At 42.6% G+C, this 26,640-nt stretch overlaps 1 protein-coding gene across 5 annotated transcripts in view; it reads right to left on the bottom strand.

Moving 5' to 3' along the window:
- The window catches only part of mast3a (microtubule associated serine/threonine kinase 3a), a 39,543-nt gene extending 18,451 nt beyond the window's left edge, over window positions 1–21,092 (bottom strand). Inside the window, exons 1-9 of one of the 5 annotated variants that reach the window (XM_061732666.1) lie at window positions 21,007–21,092; window positions 19,753–19,784; window positions 13,068–13,156; window positions 9,695–9,767; window positions 7,640–7,660; window positions 7,370–7,451; window positions 3,667–3,824; window positions 435–510; window positions 28–237 (exon numbers count right to left, since the gene is read on the bottom strand). In XM_061732666.1, coding sequence (XP_061588650.1) covers window positions 28–237; window positions 435–510; window positions 3,667–3,824; window positions 7,370–7,451; window positions 7,640–7,660; window positions 9,695–9,767; window positions 13,068–13,156; window positions 19,753–19,784; window positions 21,007–21,045 — 780 coding nt within the window. In that variant the 5' untranslated portion in view covers window positions 21,046–21,092. Of the gene's footprint in view, window positions 1–27; window positions 238–434; window positions 511–3,666; window positions 3,825–7,369; window positions 7,452–7,639; window positions 7,661–9,694; window positions 9,768–13,067; window positions 13,157–16,002; window positions 16,397–19,752; window positions 19,785–21,006 lie in introns of those variants that run through there. The other 4 variants (XM_061732664.1, XM_061732665.1, XM_061732667.1 and 1 more) reach the window with 4 other exon arrangements.
- Between the last annotated feature and the right edge of the window lie 5,548 nt (window positions 21,093–26,640).

Raw genomic sequence — 26,640 nt, 5'->3', positions numbered from 1 at the left:
GGATTCCTGCGGACGGGACACACTCACCTCGTGCAGCAGCTTCTCGAGTTTCTCCTGCAGCTCCATGAAGTACCTGGAGGTGACCAGGCCGTTCTGGGACTTGTCCAGACAGTCCCGGGCCAGCTCCACCAGCTGGTGCTGGATGAAGCCCAGCACGCCGTCCGCCAGGGGCAGAGCCGTGTCGGGGGAGCACTCCGAGATGATGTCGATGAGCTGGCCCTCCATCTGGGCCGTGGCCTGGGGGACAAAACCGCACTCACAACTCTGACAGCAAGCGCTACTCTCTAAACAATATTGATCAGCACCTCCAGGGACAAACCGGAGACTTTGACTTTGCTAAAAATATCCCGGCTCGTCAAAAACACACTCCGACACGTCTTCACCTTGTTTTTACAAATCTGCTCTATCAGTGCTGCCAGAAACGGCGACGGTACCTTAGGGAAGCGTTCTCTGTAGACATGATTCATCATCACAATCTCATTGTCAAACGTGCCGCACGTCCGTCCGGGGCTGCAGACAAACAGAGGAGTAGCATTGATAAATGTCAGATTTTTTTTTACAAACAAGCAGTCAACATTAGGGACGTGAATTGATAAGATTTCCACGACTCTGTTTAACGATTCAGTTCTTTATCGATTCTCATTTGGAAAAAAGGACAACAATGGCGCTAATATGATAGGCAGTGTTCGTTAGTTAATTAGTTACATGCAGTATTATTAGCCATGGACATGCTAACGTTACTGCTGGGTTGAGAACTACTGACGTTGGTCCGGAGCGGATCGACAACGCGACATTCATTGATTGTTTTTGCATGTTGGTCCTATTTCCTCCCTTTGATGAAATATTCACTTGGCAAGTGTTGCAAGTTTCCCTGTTGTCGTCTTTTTTACTGAAATGCAACTAGGGCTGGGGATCGATTCAAATGTCAAGAATCGATTCGATTCCGATTCTTAAGATTCAGAATCGATTATTAAGATTTGATTCGATCCGATTCCGATATTGATTTGGGTTAGTGTTATTAAAACAGTTTTTTGAGCTGTTGCATGAATTATATGACTGTAGTTATGCAAAATATTACTACTAGTATTATATTGAGATTCAACAGCAAGTATTGGCAGCTAATGATGCTGTAAGGACCAATCAGCTCCCAGAATGCTGATAGAACTGCTTTCAGAAACATCATGTGGGTCAGAATTACCAAACAGATCCAGGGAGCAAACAGAGACGGATGAAATCAGTTTTATTTTTTCCCACATTCCGTTTTTATTTGTTCCATTTTCGGTCTATTTTGGTTTTTAATTTTTGAGCATTTGGTTTTTAGCATTTTTTGCAAATGTAACCCCAAGACAGTATATAAAGTAATGAAATATAGACAATTTATGCAATTATAACTTAACACTTTAATGTTTTCATACCTTTAAAGATATTTAAAAGGCAAAAACATGGCACCAGTTAGTCTCGTGTCCAACAAAACATTCCTTTTTTGGGGATTAACCAAAAGTTGTAATGTAATGATGAAAAAAAATAAATAAATAAATAAAAGAAAAAAAAGAAAAAGAAAAAATAAACCCCCCCCCTCAAAAAAAAAAAAAAAAAGAAAATCGATCTTTAGACATATGAATCGATTTTTAGGAATTAATATGAGAATCGATTTAGAATTGGGAAAACGATTTTTTCAACACAGTCCTAAATGCAACCAGACTTTCAAGCGTTTGTATCGCTTGGGCACCATCTTTACTATGGACTGATGGGTAAGCTACGCAGCGTGTGTGGTGACGTCATTCGTGCCCGCTGGAATCCAAAAGGGAATCGTTTGCAACACTTGAAACACTGGGAACCGGTTCTTGTTCAGAACTGGTTCTCTGTTCCCATCCCGAGTCACGAAACATGAAAAGGTTTATAAAAGGAAAATAAGACATGTGAATTAGGCTTTATTCTTACAGGACTTTACACACGTGATGAAGCCACAGCGGGCGCACAAATGTTAAATATAGCGAGCTGGCTTCTCCTGTAGAGTTCATTACATACCCAACGGGACAAAGCGCCACGTGAGATGCAACTGTACTATTCCTGGGTAACGACAACAGTTGCACTTGTGGCATTTTATTCTCCTGACAGTAAACCCCACTGTTCCTCCCTGGGGAGGAGTTCTGAGGAGGGAATGAACCACACACCCGCTGGAGCAGCTCAGCGCTCGCTAATGGTTTGTTGCTGTCGGCAAACACGTGAAGCAGCATTCATTTAAAAGGCTACAAAAACCAGTTTAGCTGATTAAAACCCGGCAGAAGTTTATTCCTCTCCCTGCTGTAACCGTCCACCATGCCAGAGACGTCTGCAGCACGTGAGAGAGGAGAGAAAAGCTGCCAACCTGCTCCACGCAGTCGTAAAAGTCTCAATGACGCTGAAAGTCCCAACCGCTGGATCTAAATAGACGCTTTTCCTCGGCGACAATAAAGTCATGTGTTTTTTATGATCCAAAAATAAACATTTTTCCACTGACCTAGAATATTAATTCGACCGTGAAATGCTTCCAGCACCGTGAAAACTTTCTGACCCCGTGCAAAAGTGTGGTCGGCATGAAGCGGATGCGGACTATGATGCTGAAAATACACGTTTCTGTTTGCAGCTCAGCTTCTAAAGACCAGCGTTTGGTGCCTTTACTGGCGTCGGCGGTCCCAGAGAGCCACCCGAGGGGGGGTCATCGTCTTTATAAGCTTTCCCTTTCCTACACGTGAAATGCATTGTTATAACTTTCAACAACAAGCGGGTCCATAAATCTGCATGTTTTGGCGCTTTTCCACTAGTACCCACTCAGCCCGGCTCGGCTCCACACGGTTTGGCGCTTTCCCACTCGGGGTCTATGGAGCTATAACAGTCTCATAATTGACAAATGCACAGGACAAGTTTTACAAATGCACAGACCGATTTGCAAATACACACACCGTTTCACACATGCACAGAACAATTCACACGTGCGTAGGACAAGATACACAAATGTATTTTTGATGCACACACAAATATAACCTGATTTACAAACGTTTTTTTGTCTGTGAGCTGCACTGGATTTGCGTGTGACTTTTGAGACTCCCCTGACGTGACTCGATCCACAAATACGTTTTTTTTAACACGGAAGGATCTGCAACCAATCAGATGTCTTTCTTTGTTTCAGCCAATCATAAGAGCGCACCCCACGTGGGGGACGCAGAGCAGTGGATAAAACATGATTTACTCTAAACCAATCAGATTAAAGGGGCGGATACACCTGCTGTTTGAGCTGCGTTAGCGCCGTTCGCTTAGAAAAGTGATTAATATTTGGAGTTGGTGGAGTAAAGATAAATGAACAGCAACAGGAGATAAAAGATAAATAAACAGGATGGAGAGGAGATCACTGATCTGCTTTTCTTGTGATCTCTGTAAAGAAAACAGCGCGATCTGAGATGGTTTGTCAGGCTGTTCGCCAGCACATCTATCATCTCCTCCAGGTTCTACATCTTTAGTGTCGTCTTCTTCGTTTAGATCACACGATCAAATAAGTCACAGCAGCTTCGCTCCAACCTCGTACTTCTGCTCCAGGTGCTGGATTGTTATGGAAAAGAAACCAGGCCGAGTCGAGCCGAGTAGGTACTGATGGAAAAGTGCCATTAGTGTCCCTGAGGCCCACTGTACCTGAGACTGCGGGAACGATGCCTGAAGGGAGGCGTGTGATGGGCCCCTTCGTCGTCCGCCACGCTCTCGGTGCTCCGGAAATGTTTGAAGAGGAAGTGAAGGTCGTCTTGAGTCGGCTGGAAAGGCAACTGGTGCAGCAGCTCCTGGGAGGACGAGGTCTGAGAGGAGAAACAGACAGATGGTTACATGGAGAGAAGTAAAAACACCAACACGTGGCTGGATGTGGGACTTTGGCCCACTTTTATACTTCTATTCAGATCCGTTTATAAAGGAGATCTTTCTTCCACAACTCTCCTGCTGTTACGGTCGTCCTGATAATTACAGATGTAACCGTTGTCCTGTTAAACTCTTGCAATGCTTAACAGTCTTAAAGGTTTCCGTGAGCCACAATTGATCCAAAGTAGTAACAAATAACATCTCCAGAACTGTACCACTGTACTTTAACAAACGGAGCTCGCAGAGCGTTTTCAGGTCTAATGATGGCGATGAGCTCTTTATCCAAACTAACAAGGGTCTGGAGTTTAGGAGCGCTCCTACTAGGCCGGGATCTTTTAATGGCAGGAGAGGAAAACAAGAAACCAAGAAACAAAAGCATATAAAGATAAAAGTGAGCGCAAAGAAGCAGTTTGGTTAAGAGGAGACGGGCACGACGCACCAGAGAGCGGCGAGAGGGAGCGCGACCCCACCCAGGAAGAAACTAAAGATGTGTGAAAAGCAGGCGCGAGCTGCATAAAGCCCTCTCTGACAGCGGGCCTGAAAGAGGCTTTGTGTGGCCGGCGGTGACCTCACCATCTCCGAGCCATGTGGTCGGCCACACAAAACCAGAGCTGCGACACCGGAGCCGGGTGTCACGCTCCCACAGCGGACCCGGGTTTCAGCAATGGCGCCACGGCCGGATCTCCAGATAATCGGCCCAGAAACAACCGACAAACAGCTCGCGGGTGCGCGAGGGGAAGACGCTGCTCGACTTCCACTCGGAGTGAAAGGGGCTTTTTCTAAAAGACGCCCAGGCTCAAACGGGGTTCAGCTCACATCATTTTGGTATAAACTCGTTTATTTAATTGTTAGTAACAACAGAAAATGGCGTTCGGTGCATTCTAGTTTTCCTGGCGATTCACATCCTCTGCTGGTGAAATATTGATGGCAGAATTCAGAACAAAGACGCATGATTCATTCCCACTTCCTCCGAGCGATGTGAAAACGTGGCCGCAGCTCCCGCTGGAGGACTGATTCATGACTGACTGGATCACATCCTGCTCCGGCCGTGTGAGTCACTGAAGACACCAGCGTTGATCTCAAGTCGCTGCGGAGCGGAGATCTGCGGCTACGTGGACTCGTGCTCGCGCCGGTGAAGGACATCGCTTCAGCGCGACGCCATCGAGTCAAAGAAACGCACTTGAACGACGTACAGACGCCACAAAACAGAGCCTGATGATGCCCCGCCCACGGGGTAGAGTAGAGGCATGACACGCTGCAGGCACGGCCACATATTCAAATTAAATAATGCAATTAAATGATGACGACTGCGATTTCACAGACTAAAAATTGACAAATGAAAACCACATATTGGTTTTTAAAAGTTGTTTTTAAAACTGGCCTGGGACCCCCAATAAGACCTTTCTCAGGCCCTTCTGTGAACGAACGTCTCCAGATGTCTCCGGTGTGACGGGTTTCTGCTCCAGACGGCATGTTTCTGATCCTTCTACACATGTTCGACAGCATTTAGCACATTTGTCTCCAGAAGGTCTTGATAGTCTTCAGATGTCTTTGTCGCCTGCACACACTTAACCAGCCGCAGCGGCGTAGTGACAAACGAACCTTGACCGTGGATCTCTGTGGTGGTTCTGGACTTGGTCTTAAAGCCGTTACCGTCATCGTGCTTGTCGAGAATTTTCATGCAGTTTGGACGGAGAGACGTTTGACGTATAAGAGACTCTCTGTAAAGCTTAAAGTTCTGATTTTTCTACATTTTATTAGACCCTGATTTATGTCTGCACCGTTACGATCCCACCGGGAACGCCGTGCTGGCAGTAAAAGCCATCAACGCGTCTAGTACATCCTAACCAGACTGCTGAGGAAGGTCTTTTTAATTAATATTTCCATATTGGACGTGATCAATCCATCTCTATTGACGGGCTCTGTGGCTCAGGCTTTCAAGGCAGCTTTAATTAAGCCTCTGCTTGAAGCGCTCGTCCTGATCCGGGGCTGCTCGCTAATTACAGACATATATCCGATCTTCTGTGATTTCTAAGTTCTTGGGGTGGAACAAGTCTCGTAGTCACATCCCTGTATCCCTGCATCAATCCCTCCGTAACTGATCCGGCCTGCATGTCTGTTCGGCTTTCTGCTCACACGTGTTGGTCGTGGAGTATTCTACTGAAAATTCCATCGATTAATCGAGTAATCGGATAAAACATTTTTGTTTAGTTAAAGAGCAATAAATATACATATGTTAGATGTTAATTGACATCACTAAGACTAAATTATATAATCCAGTAGGTTCATGGCTGTGCATTTAAAAACCCTGAACTTACACCAGTTGACCAAATTCACTGCCTTCACTCAAAAAACTAAGGATCTTACCAAGAAATGTTCTTATTTCTAACCTAAAAATGCCATTACACCAGATAACACACATAACTTAAAAGGTTAGGTGTTTTTCCCACGTGTTTCAATTGAACTTTCATTTGTGTCAAGCACATTTTAAGTTCTAGTTAAGTTTTAAGTTAAAGTATAAGATTTTTAGTTTTGGCAGTGTTCAAAATAAAATTCAGAGACCTGCTGTATTGGATCACATTAGGCTCCAGTGCTGCTTGATTTATCCATGAATGACTACAGAGCTACAATTGAAAACTACCCAGTTAGCTTTATTACGTTTTGATTTTGACATTTTCTGCCTTTTCTTTTAGTTAAAACTGTAGCGGGAACAGATGTTTAGAGGAACCTATGTATGTACTTGGTTAGAGGGGGAACGTATAGGAGAACGGACCAGAAGAATATAGCGTGGATTGAAAATAAAAGTTAAGCACTGAGCTACATGTGTCTCCCATCTGGGCCATTGCAGACTGCCTGAGCATGATATTACTAAAACCAAACATATTCTCCTCTTTCTTCTTCCTTTACGTGCACGGCGTCAGCATGCTGTACCGTCAGCGCGTTGTGCCGCATTAAACGTTGTCCGGGCGAAATACCTGCTTTGACCTTGCAAAATTAAACGATTCCTCGAGGCAGAGAAAATTCCTCCATCATTTTTTGTAATCGAATTATTCGAGGAATCGTTTCAGCCCTAGCTAGTTCCCTTGTGAACGCCCACTAACCGGGGACCACGTGACCTTTTAAAGGACCCACTATTTCAGGTAAACGGAGCCTGTGACGCTGTGAGCTTCTCCCAACCTGGAGTCTGCCAGGTCTCACAAGTCCCGGTTCTTGTTAATCGAGCAGCAATAACATGCATACGGGGGTTAAATAAGTGGTAAGAGTCACAGTCAGTGTTCTCTGATCAATTAACCATGTAATTACATTTCTAAATGATTATAGACTTAATTCAATATGTTTCTTTTGGCCGACTGGCTTAAATATCATGGTCACGATGAGGCACCAGGGGTTACAGGACAACCCGCCCGTTTAAACTTGACGCAACACCAACACCGGGACTACATCCCATGGCCGTTGTTTGGCAAAAGAGACAGAAGTGACAGCTTACTGATACCGATGAACTGGGGGCACTGGTGCAGTATCCAGACGAGGGGACCGATGCCACCGACCACCTTCGCTCATCAGCGCGACTGGAACAAAAACAGAAACAAGCTCCTTAACACATGAATCTCCTATTGACACGCTCAAAACTCATTTGTGTGTGTTTGTATCTTCTGGGTGAGGTTGCTGAAATGTGCAGCCCCCCCAGAGTGCTTTCAAAGACACGTTTACACACACACCGCTCTCAAATAACAGTTGCTGCTTGTCATTTTCTTACCTTTCGGCGCGAGCCAGTTGGCTGCGCAGATGCAAGAAGAGGAAGATGCGAGTTCAGAGAGACAGACAGAAGGAAGCAAGTGGAGACACAAAATGAGGAGGGAGTTAAACAGGGTTTAGTATCAGTCAGAGCCTCTGGATGTTGTTACACGCATCCAGAATGAGGACGGGGGTCCCCAGTTTTTTATGCAGCGTATATCCTGACGAGCTGCTATCACTCTGCAGCACTGAGCTCCAGTCTTAACTCACACGCACAGAAACAAAGAGAAGAACATGCATGACGCACACACCCAACTACCTGCTAAAAACTAAATACCAAGTCTGTGTGTAAAAACATTTCCTCCTCACCTAATCTCTCACTCTTAGCTATTTGAAGGATGTAAACAAGCGAGCTGCTTGAACAATTAAAACCTTGTTCTTTGTTCTTGTAGCTTGTTGTGTCTGTTCTGGGTCTCTGGAAAGATCCTAGAGACAACTTGCATTGTAATAGACACTAGGAATAGTTAAATCGTTAAATGATGAGCTTAAATCGACGTTAAATCGTTAAATCGACATGTCGATTTAACGCAGAGCCATAAATCAGGCTTAACAAACAGGGCGGAAGGCGGATCTGAGCACGTCACTCAGAGCTCGTTGTTAAACAAACTTTTATTTATTTGTCCTGTTTCTTTATTTATCAGGTTGTATTTTTTTCTACTTTGTGATTTTATAAGCTAGGAAAACTTGAAGGACAATGGTACTTTTGCTGTTTGCACTGTTATCCCACTGTTTAAGCCATGCAGTTCTTACAACTTGTTTCATTTGAGTCATTACAGTTTTGCAGTACAGGTGTACTAATTTAACTGGTTTTTATTAATTCAATTTAATTGGTGTAGTTTAGTAGCATTTAGTATTCTTTTAGAGCAGTGTTTTGGGGGTTCCAAAGACTGAATGTGGTGATAGATTTATAGTTACAAAAGGTGGAGTTGAATTGGTATTTATTTTTATCGTCATTTTTATCGTTATCGGGATAAATGCCAGAAATTATCGTGATACATTTTTTAGTCCATACCGCCCATCCCTAATAGACGCTATATAAATAAAACTGAACTGAATATTTCCCTCTTCATTCAATAAAGCTTTATTAATCCCCATCAGAGGACAGTTGGCTTTGATTTGCTGGGACTGTGGCAGAGCCAGAGGTGTGCTTAAATCTCCAGATGACGCCATAAATGCGCTGCGTTGTTGCGTCTGTAGCTTAGCAACGAATGAGCCGGTGATGTCACGTGCAGCGTCAGCACCAGCTGATGGCGGGATGCTTGCTGCTGCTGAAATGAGGCTGGTGAACTCCCTCGGTAGGTCATGTTGATAAAAACTGACAGCTCACCAGTTCAGTATCTGCGACCCTGACGGATGTTTCTGTGTCGCAGCTGCGCCGCCTTTATCCAGCTGGATACTCGTTAGCGCCCCAAGCTCATCAAGTAGAAGGGACGGTTTAAAATGACCTGTTCTCTCTCTCTCCGTTTTGCTGGACATCAATGACGTCTCCTCCATCAGGGATTGGGGATCTAAATTTGGGAATCATTTGGGCTTCGTAGCTCCGAGCAGCTGCTGCCACTTGTAAACAACTTTCCTCTTGCTATGCTAACTTGATTATAACAGATGGTAAAACGTGTCAGACGGATCCGTGGAAATCCCTCCAGCAGCACAGCATCCACAACGGAAGAGTTTCAGTGAAGAAAAAGACTTGCTAGGAATAAAACGGAGCTAATGCATCACGTGCCGTCGTGCACGGTGAAACGGCAGATCTGTCACGGAGTGCAGCTGTTGCAGAAACACGTCTAAAACCGCCATCATGAACAAACACTTCAATCACTTTATTACTAATTAAGAGGCCGGGGGGGGCGAGTGGCCCGCCAGGTTTTCTGCTGCGCGGCTTTGATCGCCACATCTCCTGAGCATGCTCAGTATTCCTGCACGGCTTCCTCCAAACATACCCGTATCTTTGACAATAATAACGTAATCCTGTGGTTGAGGTTCTCAAAGTTAAATCAAATTAAAAAGGAATGTGATTTACCTGCGAGCAAACTGGAAGTTGGCAGAAGCGCTGGCTGAGACATTTCTGGGGCTTTCTGACGGACTGCTGCCAGCTAAAAAAGCAAAAACAGGGAAATAAAGACAATTCTGCTGTTAGTTTTATCTGTAAACGCTGGGCCGTCAGTAGAGCTGCACAATCAGAAATCAATCAAAATGTACTGTTTATCAATATGACAAAAAACTGCAATAAATATGATGTTCCAAGCACCATGCACTCACACTCTCAAAGTTTAATATATTTTGCCAGTCATGGGGAATTTATCATCCAAGATGCAAATGTAGATGCTAATTAGGAAGGAAATAAGCATCTAGATTAGCATCCTGAGTGCTGCTGCAAAGGCCACGTAGCTGACTAATAATAGATTTCATTTTTCTTGTTTTCGTGTCTAAATATAATATTTACTGTTGTTATTGGACCAAAATACTCTTAATCAGCCTGATTTAGTCAATACTATAACACATAAGAAACAACCTTACTCTTTACATGGTATTTGGAGTAAACAATCTCATTTAGAAAAGAGTTTGCTTTAATAAAAAGGCACCTTGTTAGTTAACATCTTGTTGGACGTATCTCGACATCTTGCGACACCAAACGGTCTAGACTACTTTAACGACACCCTGCAATTTAACACGCACCAACCACCGTAATGACACGCTGGTCGACCTTGAGTGGTGCTTTGGAAAGGCCTCGAATAGTTGGTGTTTTGATATGACGACACTATCGGAGCGTTTTCACCATGTGCAGGTCTGCTGGAGCGCGGCCCTCCGGCCGACACACACCAGACACCACGGGCCGACTCGTGCAGGCGGGAGGGCTGATGTCACTTCACTGAGATAAATGTTACGACCCCAGAACGTCATATTAATACTAATCACACTACTGCTAATAATAATAATGATGACAGCTGAGGGAACCAGGCTGAGCTGACGGCTGCTCAGATTCTGTCTGAGCAGCTACATCTTCATGAGGGAGCAGCAGATGGTGGCCTTTGAACGGACCTCACAGCGTCTCCTTGGAGATTCAATGTCATTTTACAAACCCCCTCCCCCCCTCCGAGTACAGGGCATCTTGATGGCAGCGGACCACGGCGTCTGCATCCTCAGACACGCCAGGACAAGCCGTGGACCGTTCCCCCGAGCCTCGGCAGAGTGGCCTCTAGAGCAGTGGTTCCCAACCTTTTTTCCTTGCAGCTCCCCCTACTTGTGTCTAAGACCAGCCGGGCCCCCCGACCCGTACGTACTAGCACCAAAATAGTCTTTAATTGAAAAAATTAACATTAATTATGTTTTTTTGATACATTTCTCTTTGGTTTACTCTCTATACATATGACTTTGTTTTTCTCCAATGTCCCCAATGTATAAAATACACACAAAAGGACATAAAAATATTTCTGAAAAATGTCTCATTTAATATGAGACCAAATTTTTTTAACATTTTTCTTTAACAACCTGTCGGAGTAAATTAAATGTTGAGTAATGATATAATAATAAGGAATGAAATAATTTCCTGTGTTTGTCACCAGTGTATAAAAAACACAAAAAATATTCAAGACATTCATAAATTATTCCTAACAATGTCTTATGAATGACTCATTCGCAAATATAATTTTTACAACTGCATAATTTCAAAGCAGACCTCTGGGGAGGGGCGCGAAACTTTGTCTGCTTTAAGGATATGCAGTTGTACAAATTATATTTGCGCATGTTAAATAAATAAAAAAATCCTAATAACACACCTAATGGAATACTGTAATCCAAGTCTGTATAAACCCACTTAGTATTTTAAAATTACCAAAATATATTTCTAAGTTATTTAGCAGGATAAAAACTTAATAACTTATATCATCATTCAACATTTAATCATACTACTACTCCAACAGGTTGTTAAAGGAAAAATGTTAAACATTTTTGCTCTCATATTAAAACAGACATTTTTCAGAAATTATTTTATGTCCTTGCAATTATTTTCGGTGCGTATTTTATACATTGGTGACACAAAATGAAGGTGAGAAAGACAAAGTCATATGTATACAGGGTAAACCAAAGAGAAATGTACCACAAAAACATAATTAATGTTCATTTTTTCAATTAAAGACTATTTTGGTGCTAGTACGTACGGGTCGGGGGGCCCGGCTGGTCTTAGACACAAGTAGGGGGGGCTCCAAGGAAAAAAGGTTGGGAACCACTGCTCTAGAAGACCTGCTCCCTCCGTGTGGAGCAACAGGCGCTGAAACGTCCCATCGCTGCTCAGTTGCCCCCCCAAAGGCGGCCATTCAGCGCACGGGCCCCGCCTTTATTTATGGCTCAGCTCGCTGCAGCGGCCGAGCGGAGCGCTGATGAAACTGGCCACCAAGTGCAACAAACGGCACACTGTTGGTTTAACTCCTGTGCAAACAGACTGGTGAGCGCACGTTTTAAATGCCGCTCCTTGTGGGCTGGGACGTGCACGGCCTCCTTAAAAAGCCTCGTCACAAAAAGGGGGTTTTAAAAATAAGGTTCTCCTTTTAACTTTTGTCTTGTTTCTCACCATGTTTGCCTGATCGTGTTTTCATATTAAAGTTTTAAAACGTAATTGTGCTCATTTTGGTCATGGGAGCGGTTCCTGGCTGTCGGAACCATCTGAACCGGTCTGACCCGACCACCGCCGCTTTCATCATTTGACGCTGCTGGTAACAGTTTGTTTGGCCGTGAACATCGTTTAACGGTGGCACGAACTCAGAGCTCTGGCAGAATGAAAATACTGTAATCGTTTGCACAAAGAGCTCTTTTACTTCACATTCAAATGAACAACGTTCATGAAGAGAAGCGGAAACGTTTCAGCAAATAATTGTGACTAGCGAACCCCGCTATTTATACTTCAGCCACCCCGTTGACACGGTTGTACGCCTGTTGAGAAGCTCTAATCTGGTGGTAAACACATTTATGTTTACTGGTCTGTCCGTTCACTGCTGTCTTAATGAGAAGTGAGTGCGGCCTCTGCCCCCCTGGACCAACACACTGCAGGATCATGAAAAGGTCATTAGGAGCCTTTTAAAGCCGTCCCTGCGGGTAAATCGCGTTTATATCCTGTGTCCCTTGCAGGGCTGTGGGAACAGGAATCAATGTGTCTTCAGGCGTCTTCCCTCATCACACGGAAACCAGTGCTCGTCTTGTGACACGAATCACAGCAAAGGAGGCAGAAACATGACAAAACGCTAGAAATCAGCCCCTTCGTGTTTCACCGTTTCCACCAACTTCTCTGCAGGAGTTAACGTGCACCTACGTGTTCATCTTTCCCACCGTACCAATGCGCTGCCTTCTGGCAGTTCAGAGCTGCACGGCGTAGCCACACCCATCAGAAAACACACACGTACCTGTGGCCAGGGGGAGCGGTGAGAGCGGACGTGACAGCGTGGGCGACGGGGTCCCGACCGCTAAAGTCCTCTTCTTGTTGTTACGAGAGCTGTGAAAGAGCAAAAACAAAGAGAAGACATTTGCAACGCAATCAAAGACAGAAGAACCCGCCGTTTATCAACCCGTAAACAGCCACATGAAACAAGACAGTTCATCTATGAATTCAAGTCCATTACTGTCAAAATAATGAGCATCACCTCATAAAAAATAATTATACAGACACAAACCTGCAAAAACAAACATGTACTTGTATGTGTCACTCATTCACTCTTTTAACTTGCCTTTGGGGATTAAGACAAGTATTCTGAATTTGAATGAACTAGTCATCGCGGTTATCTATGACCTTTTGTGAGTCACCAATAGATATATCTTAAACACGTTCATATCCATAAAACAATGCGGTAGTAACGTGGTATTAAACCAATAACCGGCAAATACAAGTGGGCCTTCGCTTTGGTAAAATTACCTCGAGATCAAGTTTTATTTTCTTGGATTTCTGCATGTGCTCTACGTAGAGCTGCAAGTATTTAAACACTTCTGGAAATATTGAGTTACAGCTCAGTTTTTCCACAAATCACGTTACAATTTGCCTTAATTTCAGTTTGCCTTTGTGGTCTTAAGAAAAAAGAAAAGAAAGAAGAAAAAGTTGGGTGTAATCCCAACGTTTTTCGCCTCTCATCCCAACACTGTTGAAGCCATCGCTTGCTCTCTTTCCCCCTCTCTCTCTCTCTGTCTCCCAGTGACCTAAAAATAATGAGAGGGATGAGACGACAACAAAGACTGACGTTTCTGGGACGGCACTGAGGCAGATCCTCAGACTACATGGCCTCCAACCCCAATATGCTGGAATATGCAGAGATGTACAGCAACAGCTGAAGGGGAGACTCCAGAGCCCGAGTTTGATGTAAAAAATGTTTACGACACAGATGCAGCCACAGAACTACAATGAAGGAAAACCATTTAATTTAACCTCCGGCAAATAAAACAAACACACTGCCTGAGCTGCGAAGACAGGAAGAGATGATGCATGAAAGCAACACGGCACCACGTCGGGGCCCCATGACTTCTTCATCAATAGTTACCAAAGATAAGACGACCTAACATTTAGGTCTTATCTTTGACAGCTTAGGTTTGTTGGGAAAACCCTGCACCAAATGACTGCAGGCTTGCATGATTTATGTGTGGTGATAGTGAAGGGCTGTACTTATTAACTAAGCTTCAAAGAAGAGGGAAAAACCAACAGCTGCATCCATCCCTTGACTGACACCTATCACGGGTAAAATAAATCAGGACAACTCCAATAGGTGCCTTTTAAAGTTGAATGCATAGCTTTTCATCCAGAGCTTCAGCTATCAGCACTGGGCCCTGCAGTCGAAGGCCACTAGGACAACAATAACACATTTACTGGGGGGGAAAGGCAAGTTGCAATAAGTCAAAGAATGTGTTACATCCAGTACTGGAGTTGAGGGGGGATGAGGGGGGATGGCATCCCCCCTGAAATAAAAATGGTCCAAATCATCCCCCCTGTAAAACTGCCAACCCCCATTTCCATCCCTTATGTCATTTCATCAATGAATGTGGTTTTACTGCTATTTCAACATTTAGTCATCACCAGAAAAATAACACCAGAAAAATAACTTATTCGACAATTTTCACCTGTTTCAAGTAAATTTTCACTTGAAATAAGTAGAAAAAATCTGCCAATGGGACAAGATTTATCTTCTCATTACAAGCAATAAAATCTTGTTCCACATGCAGATTTTTCTACTTATTTTAAGTAAAAATCTACTTGAAACAGGTGAAAATTGTTGTTTTTTCCAGTGATGAGTCTTGTTTTAAGTGTAATGAGATTTTTTTTACTAAAATGAGACATTTTAACTAGAAATAAGACAAATATTCTTGTTAAGATTTAGAGTTTTTGCAGTGATCTATTTTACTTATCCTGGGAAGAACAGAGTCATATTGATAAGTTCAGAAAACTGTTTTTATTTTTGTGTTTTGATGTATTTGATGTAAGCCCAGTGGATATTTAAAGCTTACAGAAGGCTGCAGAATTTCTACAGGTGTTTTTGTCAGTGCTATTATTTGTAATATATTATATTATTTGTAATCAGCACAAATTATCTGTCCCCATATGATAAAATCCACCATCCCCCCTGATTTTTTTTTTTACAACTCGAGTACTGGTTACATCCCTATTAAGATGTGGCAGGGGGGGGTGGGGGTGGGGGTGCTGTAATCTATGACAAGACCACATCAACTCCCAGAAGGGCACCAGGCCCTTTCAAGGCACTAAAGACACTCATTGTGCAGGCTGATTGGATTTATCTCCCGGTTAAAAGCACATCTCCGGCAGCAGCACAGTCCTGCTAAGTGCATCTGCGGATCGATCCGCTTTCTTGGCGTCTCGTCTGCGACAGCTCGCAGGAGACAAAGCAGCCCCGTCCGGGGGCAACAACAGCCTGCAAAAGGGCCATGTTTCTCCGAAGAGAGCAGAAACTAGGGCGGATGTGAGGCGTCAGAACCCGCAGAGCCGCGCAGCCTCTCAACCCCGATCAAGTCCGCAGATAAAGGCTGATTTATGGTTCCGCGTTACACCGACACAGGGCCTACGGCGTAGGGTACGCGGCGACGCGAAACGTACGTGCGCGTTGCCGCGTACCCTACGGCGTAGGCTACGTGCGTCGATTTAACGCAGAACCATAATACCTTAATAAACGATGCAGATGCTGCGTTCAAGTGCAGCGAACCCCCCGGCCCAACGCATTGATCAACACATTGCTTTTAGACGTGCATCATAGGCGGGGACGGTCCGGTTCGGACCAGATCAAATCTGCCTCTCCACCCAGAATTGCATTCTTAGTTTTCCTGCCAGAGACGGGTTTGCCCCGGTACCTTTTGGACCTCTTCATCATGGCCCCGGTCACAAAGCTGGTCTTGTAGCTCGGCAGCACGGTCCAGTAGTAGTTTTGGTCCGACATGTCGGCGGGTTTCGGGGACGAGGCCGGTCTAAAAAAACGAGAAGCTGGACCTGGTCTGCCCTGACTGGTGCTGGTTCGGCCGGCACCAGTAGCGGAGCCAGCAGCGGAAACTCAGCTCAGGTTCGGGACCATCGGCCCCCGGAGCCCCGCCGGGGCCCCTCGCTGGAACTGGGCGGCTGGGACGGCCATGTCGCCGGGTTCCTGCCCTCAGCGGAATGTCTCAAACATGACGTTTTCCGCCAAATGCACCGCGGTTTCGGAGTAGCTTCGTCCGAACCGAGTGACACAAAACTTTCCAGCTACAGTATCAGCCAGCGGACTGCGCATGCGCGTGAACGCCATGCGCCACGGGGAGGAGGGGCCAGTGATGCGTTCACGTACGTTTTGGAATTACTGCAATATACACGTGTTATCTTCTCTCCGTGCCTGTTTGAGGTCCTCGTGAGGTTTTTTTAATTAGCGAGAACTAAACAGATACTGGTACGATGACATCAGATTGTATTCTTTTTTTTTTTATTGTATTTTTATATTTTCAACTACAAAAAGAGGGGTATACCTTAGATACATAGAACACAAAACCCCCACAACTCAACTTCCAAAAAAAAAAAGAAAAGTCAAAGTCCATACATACCAAAACATATTTCATAGTGCTATAATCATGCCAAATATACTAACTAAAAATTCTACTCACTGCACTAATTGAAAATACCAGATAGTACTACCATATCTGTTCTATCAATGACTCTAAAATAATAATTAAATAGTTAAATAATATTCCTACCCTACTTCTTGATGAAGGGGACTTATCAAAAAAAAAAAAAGTAGGATCATTACTTGATTATCCTAAGTTGGGGCTGGTCCGTTAAAGAACCAAAATTATATCCAAATATATACCCTCAAAACACAACGAAAACAAAACCAAAAACCTAACAAAACAAACAGACATAAACGGTGAGAAAACCCCACTTAAACAAACACGACAACAAAACAATACAAATCATTGCACTCAGGTCTTATCATTGTCACTATGCCTTACAATTGACCTACGGAATTCTTAAAGTCAAATTCTGTATGAGATTGCCATATTTTTAAAAAGTCTGAGGATCTGCCTTTACTCTTGTAGTAAATATCATCAAGTGTAAGGTACAGTAGCTTGAGAGTTCGTTCCACCAATGGGCTAATACTGGGGGTTTAGATTCTTTCCAATTTAAGGTTATACATTTCCTGGCTGCCAACATAGCAAGATCTATAGATTGTATTCTGACTAGTCGGCTATCACATGTGTCAAAACTGAGGCAATTAGTCTCATGTCTATATCTATATCTGTCGATTTGTATATAACCCATTAGTCCACACATGCATGTTGCCTTTACTAACAATGAGTGACCTAAAAATGTGCGGATCAAAACGTTGGTACGTAGAAAAAGGCATAGTTGAATATTCATTCAACTGGTGGTAATTTGCATATTTTAATTTATTTGTAAATTAGTTTAGATGCTGAATATGAACAAACATCTCTACAGCGCCTAAACAGACCAAACACAGCAATGACTTTTAGACCACAACATGGAGAGTGAATATCTCATGAACCAATAAACTCTTTAGTGAAAAATCTGAAAAATCAGGTTTTCTAAAAATGTAAAACCGATACTTTAATTTGGAATGTACTAATTCATTATAACTGCCTTTTTTAACAGACGTAAGCAAAAATGAATTTTTCTACAAAAAAGTTCAGCTAAAATAAGATGAATACCTTTAATTCATCCAGCTGCAGTAATAGAATAATGAAATAACAACGATAAAAAAACAAAAAGAGCAATAAAAACAATATTTCCATATTAAATCAATCTTAAAAAGCATGCACAGGTATTCATATTCATTAATAAATGTATTTCATGCGTCAAACATTGTACTGTAAAGGTTATTTAAAAATTTGACGGTTAGTGGTTTAAAAAAACAACAACACAAAACATTTATATCTGGTCAGCCAGAACCTGGGCACTTTACATTTTCTGGCAGAATGGAAAGGCTAAAACTCTCAGTGCAGAAAGGGACTAAGGTCCAAAACTATTTTCTTTGCCTTCTTCACAGCAATCTGCGCTAGATGGATGCCACAGTTTATGATACTTTATAAAACAGAACAGTACAAGAGGACAAAAATCTCCTGCTCAACTCCAAAGACTTAGCAGAAAGCACACATGTTGTTGAAGTATGCAGCAGAGCTTTCCATATGTGCCCTCCAGCAGAGTCATTAGTGCACACCCAGCTACCTGCATGACTTAACTTGGGTAATTGTTCATGACCCCAGGCCTGTGTGCCACGCCTTTAAGATTCCACACACTGACACAAGATGACTATTTCTGCCCCTCGACACAAACCTGTATTTGATCGAAGCAGTGCAGAGGCTGTTGCACTCAAAAAGCTAGAGTTGGTTGTATCATCTGAGAGCTTAATACGAAGTACAATCATTTGTGTTCAATGTGAAGAGCTTACACACCCCCGTGACTTCACTGTACAACATCACCGTATTTAAAAATGTTAACAAATCAATAGCTTGAAGCTCATTTCACCACAAATAACTCGAAGATAGGTGTGTTACATCACCTTTTTAGTGATGAGAATACTAATTGTTGCAGTTTTGCAACAGGTATTTGTGTACGTTATAGTTGGATAGAAGACTGAAGATGCTCAACAGTCTGTACTCATCGTCGTCTAACTCTGCTCCTCGTGATGCTCCTCACACAATTTCAACAGGAAACTGATCTCGACTGCAGGCGGGCCAGTCAAGCACACACAAAGCCGTGTTCTTGTAAGTCGTGCAGAAAGAGATCTGGCGTCGGACTGCTAAAATATTTACAGAAAACCCGGGAGAGGAGTTCACCCTGATGGCAGCATATGTTTCCCCCTAATTCCCAAACGAGTCTCTGTATCGGCGATACCTCACACATGTGCAAGTCACTCCTGCTCTGCTGCACTCTAGTTTTGTCAGCGTGTTGCTGTTTGCTTATTTTTTTAAATATATGTTTCAACCTTTTATAGAGCAGTCAGTAAAATACTTATATGACATATATGCCGGATTTTACCAAACATGGTCATCTGTGCAGCAAAGGATTCATCACAATGAAGTTGGCCAGTGATAATCTTTAAAACCATTGGTGTTTGTTGAATTACGGTTTAAACCACTTAATAGATCACATATTAAAGTTTTTTTATTGCATTTCAGAAAGCTTCCCAACATTTCTGGCTAGTGGCTTGGTAATCTAGACTCTCATTAAGAGATAATGTGCAACAATCTTAGTTTACTCTCCTCCTGAAAGACTGGGGAAAGTCCCTGATCAGGTTGCAATCTGCTCGCGGAATGACGTTATTCTGGTTCAGGTTTTTAACTGAGCAGCTAATTCACAGACAACTTCCTTCCTAAAGCTTGGCATAAGTAGGGTTATCTAACATTTGAACAAAAGATGTCTCAGCTGGAAACTGCTCCGTCTTGAGGATTTAAAGTTCCCTCCTCTCAAGAGGCATCAAGTTAATGAATGCTGGTGTGAACACACACAATCAAGCTGGAAGGCAATAAAGACCTCGCTGGTCTGGTTTAAAGGGGTCAAAAGGGGACAAAAGTCAAGGGGTTGACTGGCCGTGCACAGAATAAATCAATAATACTTACACATTCCCCCTGCGAGGAAGACTCAGTTCTTTCTATAATAAAAAAAGATGAGAAAGAGTGAATTAAACATATTTGCTGGGGCAAAACACATCCATTTTCAATTTTACAGTATAAGTTTAAGATGCACATATATGTTACATGTTATGTTTGAGCACGGAGTGTTAAATGTGACACACTTTTCTCATAACAGACACTTCTCCTTTTGCTCAAAGAGGAACGCGTTGATTCAAAATGAGGAAGTTCAAAAGCTACAGTTGTGTAGTTCTGTTAGCCCTGTATGTATTTCAGGTCAATGGAAATGCCATTTACTCCGCCGTGGCCCAGTTTCTACTGACCAACAGCAACAATACACATTCTTCATACTCAGAAAACTGTAAAACGGCCTCGCTTATTGGTTTTGAACACTTAGACTGAAAGAGCTTGTATTAAATCAGTATGAAGCTATCTGCATGTAGCCCCATTTCATCATCTTCATGTGGTACAGAGGATGAAAAGGATGCAACAATAACCATGACAAAAACAAGGTGGAGAAAAGAACCCAAGACAGACATTTCCCCCTCCATACGGTAGCATTTAAAAGTGGCCATTATTATCATAAAGGCTCGTCTAAATTCAGCCCAAAAAGCAGTTATGAGACACCAGTTGGGGGGGAGAAAAAAAAAAGCCAGCTTGGATAAACAGGCATTTCATCACAAGCCCGGGAATCTGATGCAGCATTCACTGCTCCATTTACATAAATATGCAGGGAAATAATGTAGGGCATATTCATTCATTTTGCATCCTGACTAATAAACAAGGAAAGCAGAAAAGGGGATTTTCTGCCAATCTTCCTGGAAAGCTTGGCTCTCTGCCCTCATCACCAAGGCAACCATACTGCCCAAAGAGCCAAAGAAAAGCTGGAAAAACAGTGGAAATCAGATCTTATCGAGGCTCTACACCTTAGATTCAGTAATTCAAGTCTTCCCTAAACATTCGTGCACTCTTTGTTCGAATGAAGCAGCGGATGGAGGTGATCAGTCTGCACAAAAATAACTGAAGATGCAAGGAAGACCCGATTATCGAGATTAATTCACCATCAATAAAACAGCCATCATTATTTCAAATTAACAATCAAAACCCTGGGGCACGTTTGCATCATGGCCAGTGACTCATCATCATCATCATCATCATCATCACCATCATCATCATCATCATCATGACCATCATCATCCTCGCATCCACCTGTCTGCCTGGAGACAGACAGCCTGTGTTTACCTGTAGACCGCGGCGCCTCAGGATGTTCGGCTCATCCATCACTGAAGACTGCGAGGGCTCCTAAGCGGATCTCCGTTCAGTCAGCCCATCCTGCCCCCTCCTGCCCCCTCCTGTCCCCCCTCCCCATGCAGCGCTGCATGCAGTCTTTGTGGCCGCAGCTGCACCGATAACAACGGCTCCAGCCACTCTCCTGCGTCCACCATGTGCGCCTCCGCGTCTCCGCTGCACAGCTCTGCCAGAAAAGGTGATGCTTCGGCTGATCACCTGACCGGGAGGGGAGGGAGAGGAGGGAGGGGAGGGGAGGGGAAGGCAGTCACTTAGCTCATTTGAATAATGAAAACGGTGAGAGGACAAGTAGATGCAGACATACTCTAAAAAAAGCTTAATATCTTATTTATAATTTCTCACATCCTAAAGCGTTGGATTTTAACTGAACTTTTTTGTAGAAAAATTCATTTTTGCTTACGTCTGTTAAAAAAGGCAGTTATAATGAATTAGTACATTGCAAAGTACTGGTTTTACATTTTTAGAAAACCTGATTTTTCAGATTATTCACTAAAGAGTCTATGGGTTCATGAGATATTCACTCTCCATGTTGTGGTCTAAAAGTAATTGCTGTGTTTGTTCATATTCAGCATCTAAACTAATTTGCAAATAAATTAAAATTTGCAAATTACCACCAGTTGAATGAATATTCAACTATGCCTTTTTCTACGTACCAACGTTTTGATCCGCACATTTTTAGGTCACTCATTGTTAGTAAAGGCAACATGCATGTGTGGACTAATGGGGTATATACAAATCGACAGATATAGATATAGACATGAGACTACCGGTAATCGCCTCAGTTTTGGTTGTCCAGAATCACATATCCTCCTCTTATTCACTCATGCAGACCCAGTTCAGGTCTGTTATTTACATTAATGGCTCTGCAAGCTCCAATTTGAGCAACATATCGAATGAAACTGTTAGTCTGGCTGGGGTGAGAGGTCAGACACGCTGCAGAACAACCGTGCTTTGAAGTCCAGATCCATTATTCTGCCACCAAGCAGTACCATGACGTGTTTTTTCCATACACAACAAAGCCCGGTCTCTTGTCCTGTGATGTCACATGTCTGTTTATGTAAGCCAGAAGAATGTGAACCCTTCCTTGTTCGCTGGTGGAGTTAACTGTTTGTTTGTCTTTTCTCTCATGCAGCTAAAAGTGAAAGAGCCCACTTCCTCATGTAGCTGACTAATGTTCAGGAAGGCTGGCTGAAAAACTGCCGATGACCAAATGTGTCCTGTGGGATTCACAGAAAGGCTTCAGGAGGACAATGGAAGTGGGTCATATTGCTGTTGTTTTTGCTTTCAGTTTGAGTCAAACTGATTTATTTTAACATACATCGTTTTGTTGTTGTGATTTAAGTCCAGCTGACAAGGATGTCAGATGAATCTCACCGCAGGCGACTTGAAGAGCTGCTGTACTTGTGTGACTCATTATCACAAAAGAAAAACAACAAAAAACCCAGGAATGTTGCTGAACTGTCCATGTGTCCATATTAGATCATGTTTCCACAGAAGAAAGGTTTTGTAACAGCCTAGAAAATCTAGATGTGCCACTAACACATTTAAATGAGCTTTGCAGGCACATCTTTCTGGATGTGGGTCGGATCTATCAGGTTACACATGTTCAGGGTGCACGTGTGCTTTTATTGCACTCTCAATGCAAATCTGCACAGGATACATTTAAATGGCCCTCCCTCATTACTGGAACCAGTCAGGCACGAAAGTCAGCTATTCCTCCTTTTACACCTAAATCAGGTTCAGATCCAGTTCAGGATCTGAGGTTTGTCTGGAGCCGGTTTCAGCCAACACCAGGTGAGATGCAGGATACAGCCGGGGCAGGACTGCAGACAAAGACGGGAACGACACAGAAACTAACAACTATGACAAGATGAAGTTTATGGTTAAAGTGTATTTAGTCTGCACTCGTCTGGTTAAAACCTGTACTACGGCGTTATGGCCACAAGGGGGTGCCAGATAACCACATGTCAAAATACACCGTCAGTTTACTTTTCTGTCTTCCTTTTCTTTGAGGCTGCAGATGTCTTACATGTGACAGTTAACTTCCCCACAGATTGTGTAAGACACTGACTGAGCTTCCTCTCAGAAATGTGAAGAAAAAAAAACCTTTTTGCTTGAATTTGGTAAAAGAAAAACAAAAAATGAAATATCTGGAGAATAACAGTGTTGTTGTTTTAAACAACGGTCAAATTTCCTCACTACTATCATATCTGAAATGTTTTAAAATCTAGTATCTATTTTATGACTAAAGTAAGGATAAGCACATATGATTGTGTTTGTGTACCACTCCAAGCAGGTTGCCATCACAGCTCCACGCATATATGCAGTACTCCAGTTCAGGGGGGATGAGGGGGGATGGCATCCCCCCCTGAAATAAAAACAGTCAAAATCATCCCCCCTGTAAAACTGCCATCCCCCCTTTCCATCCCTTATGTCATTTCATCAATGAATGTGGTTTTACTGACATTTCAACATTTAGAGTCATCACCAGAAAAATAACACCAGAAAAAATAACTTATTTGACAATTCTCACCTGTTTCAATTTTCACTTGAAATAAGTAGAAAAATCTGCCAGTGGGACAAGATTTATCTTCTCATTACAAGCAGAAAAATCTAGATTTTACTACTTATTTTAAGTGAAAATCTACTTGAAACAGGTGAAAATTGTTGTTTTTTCAGTGACGAGTCTTGTTTTAAGTGTATGAGATTTTTTTACTAAAATGAGACATTTTAACTAGAAATAAGACAAATATTCTTGTTAAGATTTTGAGTTTTTGCAGTGATCCATTTTACTTATCCTGTGAAGAACAGAGTCATATTGATAAGTTCAGAAAACTGTTTTTTATTGTTGTGTTTTGATGTATTTGATGTAAGCCCTGTGGATATTTAAAGCTTACAGAAGGCTGCATTTAACTGCTGCTATGTCATTCCTGCAGTATGTGGTCAGTGCTATTATTTGTAATATATTATATTATTTGTAATCAGCACAAATTATCTGTCCCCATATGATAATATCCACCATCCCCCCTGATTTTTTTTTTTACAACTCGAGTACTGGAGATATGTACAGTACAGACCAAAAGTTTGGACACGCCTTCTCATTCAAACAAATGGGGAAGTGTATATATATATATATATACATATATATATATATATATATATATATATATATATATATATATATATATATATATATATATACTCACAAGCCAATCCTGAAGCATTATAGGATGATCGAACCTGCTCTTTGTACCCAGAAATGTCTCTCTTAAAATGACAAAACTTGTCTTGTCTGTGGGTTTTTCCTCTCCACATCTCAATAATAACAATAACAATAGATGAATAGAAAAGAATCTCACACTTAAAACAACAGTGTGCAGTTTTCCTGAGTCATGTTACACCTTTCACACACTGCACTTCTAATGTAGACTCACCTGACGAAGCACGTGTTCTTCTCTTCTCACCTCAGTGAGTCACTGCTCAGAAATTCACACAATCCAGCGTAGTTTGAGGAAGATACGGCTCTGTGATACTTAGACTCTCATTTTTTACCCCTGCGATGTATTTTTGGCATCCAAATCATCATAAGAAGACATCTTATCACAGTTGACATGGCAACAGCGGTTATTTTGAGCCCTGATGGGTCCAGGGTGAGCCTGGGATCAGCTTCTCAGAGGGACTGGGGGAGCAGCAGGGTCTATGACGGGGTAACTGGGGTATTACTGGACGAACCACTAATGCAGGGGTTTTCATTGGGATTTTGGCAAGACATATGCTAGCACCATGGCAACCACTTTCCCATGGATGTCTGTGGTTCTAGTTTGAAAATACAAGCCCTCTGCAAGAGTGTGGCTGCAGACACAGAATGTCCAAGATTCCTGCTTATTAAAGATGAAGAGGTCACTCAGACAACAACAAAAAGCTTTTATGGAACGAAACTGGAAACACAGCTCAACATAGACTCCTTTTGCAAGATGCCCCCTGGTACCCCAAGTGCCGGAATGATGAAATATTCTAACTTAAAGGAAGCGTGATGTAACACGGTGGAAACACATCTCTCTCCTCCGGCTTCATTTGCAGCTTTTTTAAATCTTTTTTCCCAGCAGGTCTGTTATTCTGTGATGACGTGAGGAAGACTAAAGCTTTGCTGGATGTAAAGATCCTGACAATATTAACTAACACCAACGATCCACAGACGGAAAGATCATCCACATGAGTCTCACTTGGATATTCTATCAACTTTTTCTCGCTGCTTTTCCACTGTGTATGTGTGTGTTTTCTATGGGGTCAAATGCTAGAACCGGTTGATGAAGAGGCTAAAAAACTCTTTTTATAATTTTGTTCAAGGAAATGAACTGACTCCTGATTGAACTAACTTTTCTAGTAATGTTATTGGTAGTAATCATATTACTTTCATCTACTACTACTACTACTACTACTACTGTCATTTAGCAGACGCTTTTATCCAAAGCGGCTTATATCTGAGAGAACAACAGAAGAACAACACCAGCAAGAAATCACATAGGACACATATCTATTTTTAAATAGAGCTCTATATCACATCAGTTGTATCACCTGGCTGTCAAAAGAAAAGAAAGTATAACTGATAAAGCTATAGTTTGACATATGTGCAAAGGAATCTATTTGGGGCATTTTCATTGCGTTCATGATAAGGGTTTCCTTATCTTCCAACGGTTGCCTGAAATTCCCTCAGGTGGCGAGACTAGGGCCAATGACAGCGGTAGAAAGGATGTGGAGACCAGCTTGTAACACAACGGCACATTGACCCTATTTACTGCAGGACAGCGGAGTTTCACATCAGGGCCGATAACTTCTCGGCAGTGTTTAGTTGACACGTCCGTTTGGCTCCAGGTAGGCTCTTATCTGCAACTGATATCGCAGGAATGTTCCTTCCTCCAACACAGGCGACAGACGTGGCTGAAGTCACATATGCTCCAGCTTTATTCTGATCATCACAACAGTGGGATTGGTTTTTATCTCTCACGGCGTTATGATCGTACTGAAATGCTGAGGCGGCTGTTCCAAACATTTTCATCATGAAGTAATAGAGACTACTCCTTCCACACCATCTTCGCCTGTTTATGTATCTCTATGTTTTTGTTTGTAACTTTGATGAGTTTTGTCTTTGAGCTGAGGGTCAAGAGACTCTTTATTTGTTTTCAGTTGCTATAACCTTAAATTTCGCTCATTATTCAAATAGCTCACAGACTTGAAGTTGCTCTTTAAATTTGAGGACTTTGCCAGGTCCCTGTGATGCATCATCTATCTTGTCCTTTGGCCATGCTAGACAGGACTGCAATGCCAAACACAGATCATCATGTGTAGCATCCGGAGAAGATGATGTTATTGTACGTTCAGGGGTGCAGATCTGATGTCAGGATTGGGGGGGACACCAACGTGATTTTAATTTTTAATTTTTTGCCAATATGCAACTCATACCATGCCATAAATTGGTAAAGGCTCGCCAAAAAATACTGCACAGGGAATCATTTATTGTGCTTACCTTTCTTGTTTATTTGTCTAAACAGCCAACAGTGTGTGTCACTG

This window comes from Cololabis saira, chromosome 10, assembly GCF_033807715.1.
Source record: "Cololabis saira isolate AMF1-May2022 chromosome 10, fColSai1.1, whole genome shotgun sequence".
NCBI classification, from domain to species: Eukaryota; Metazoa; Chordata; class Actinopteri; order Beloniformes; family Belonidae; genus Cololabis; species Cololabis saira.
Note: the sequence above shows the minus strand (reverse complement) of the source record. Positions and strands in the feature narration are given on the sequence as shown.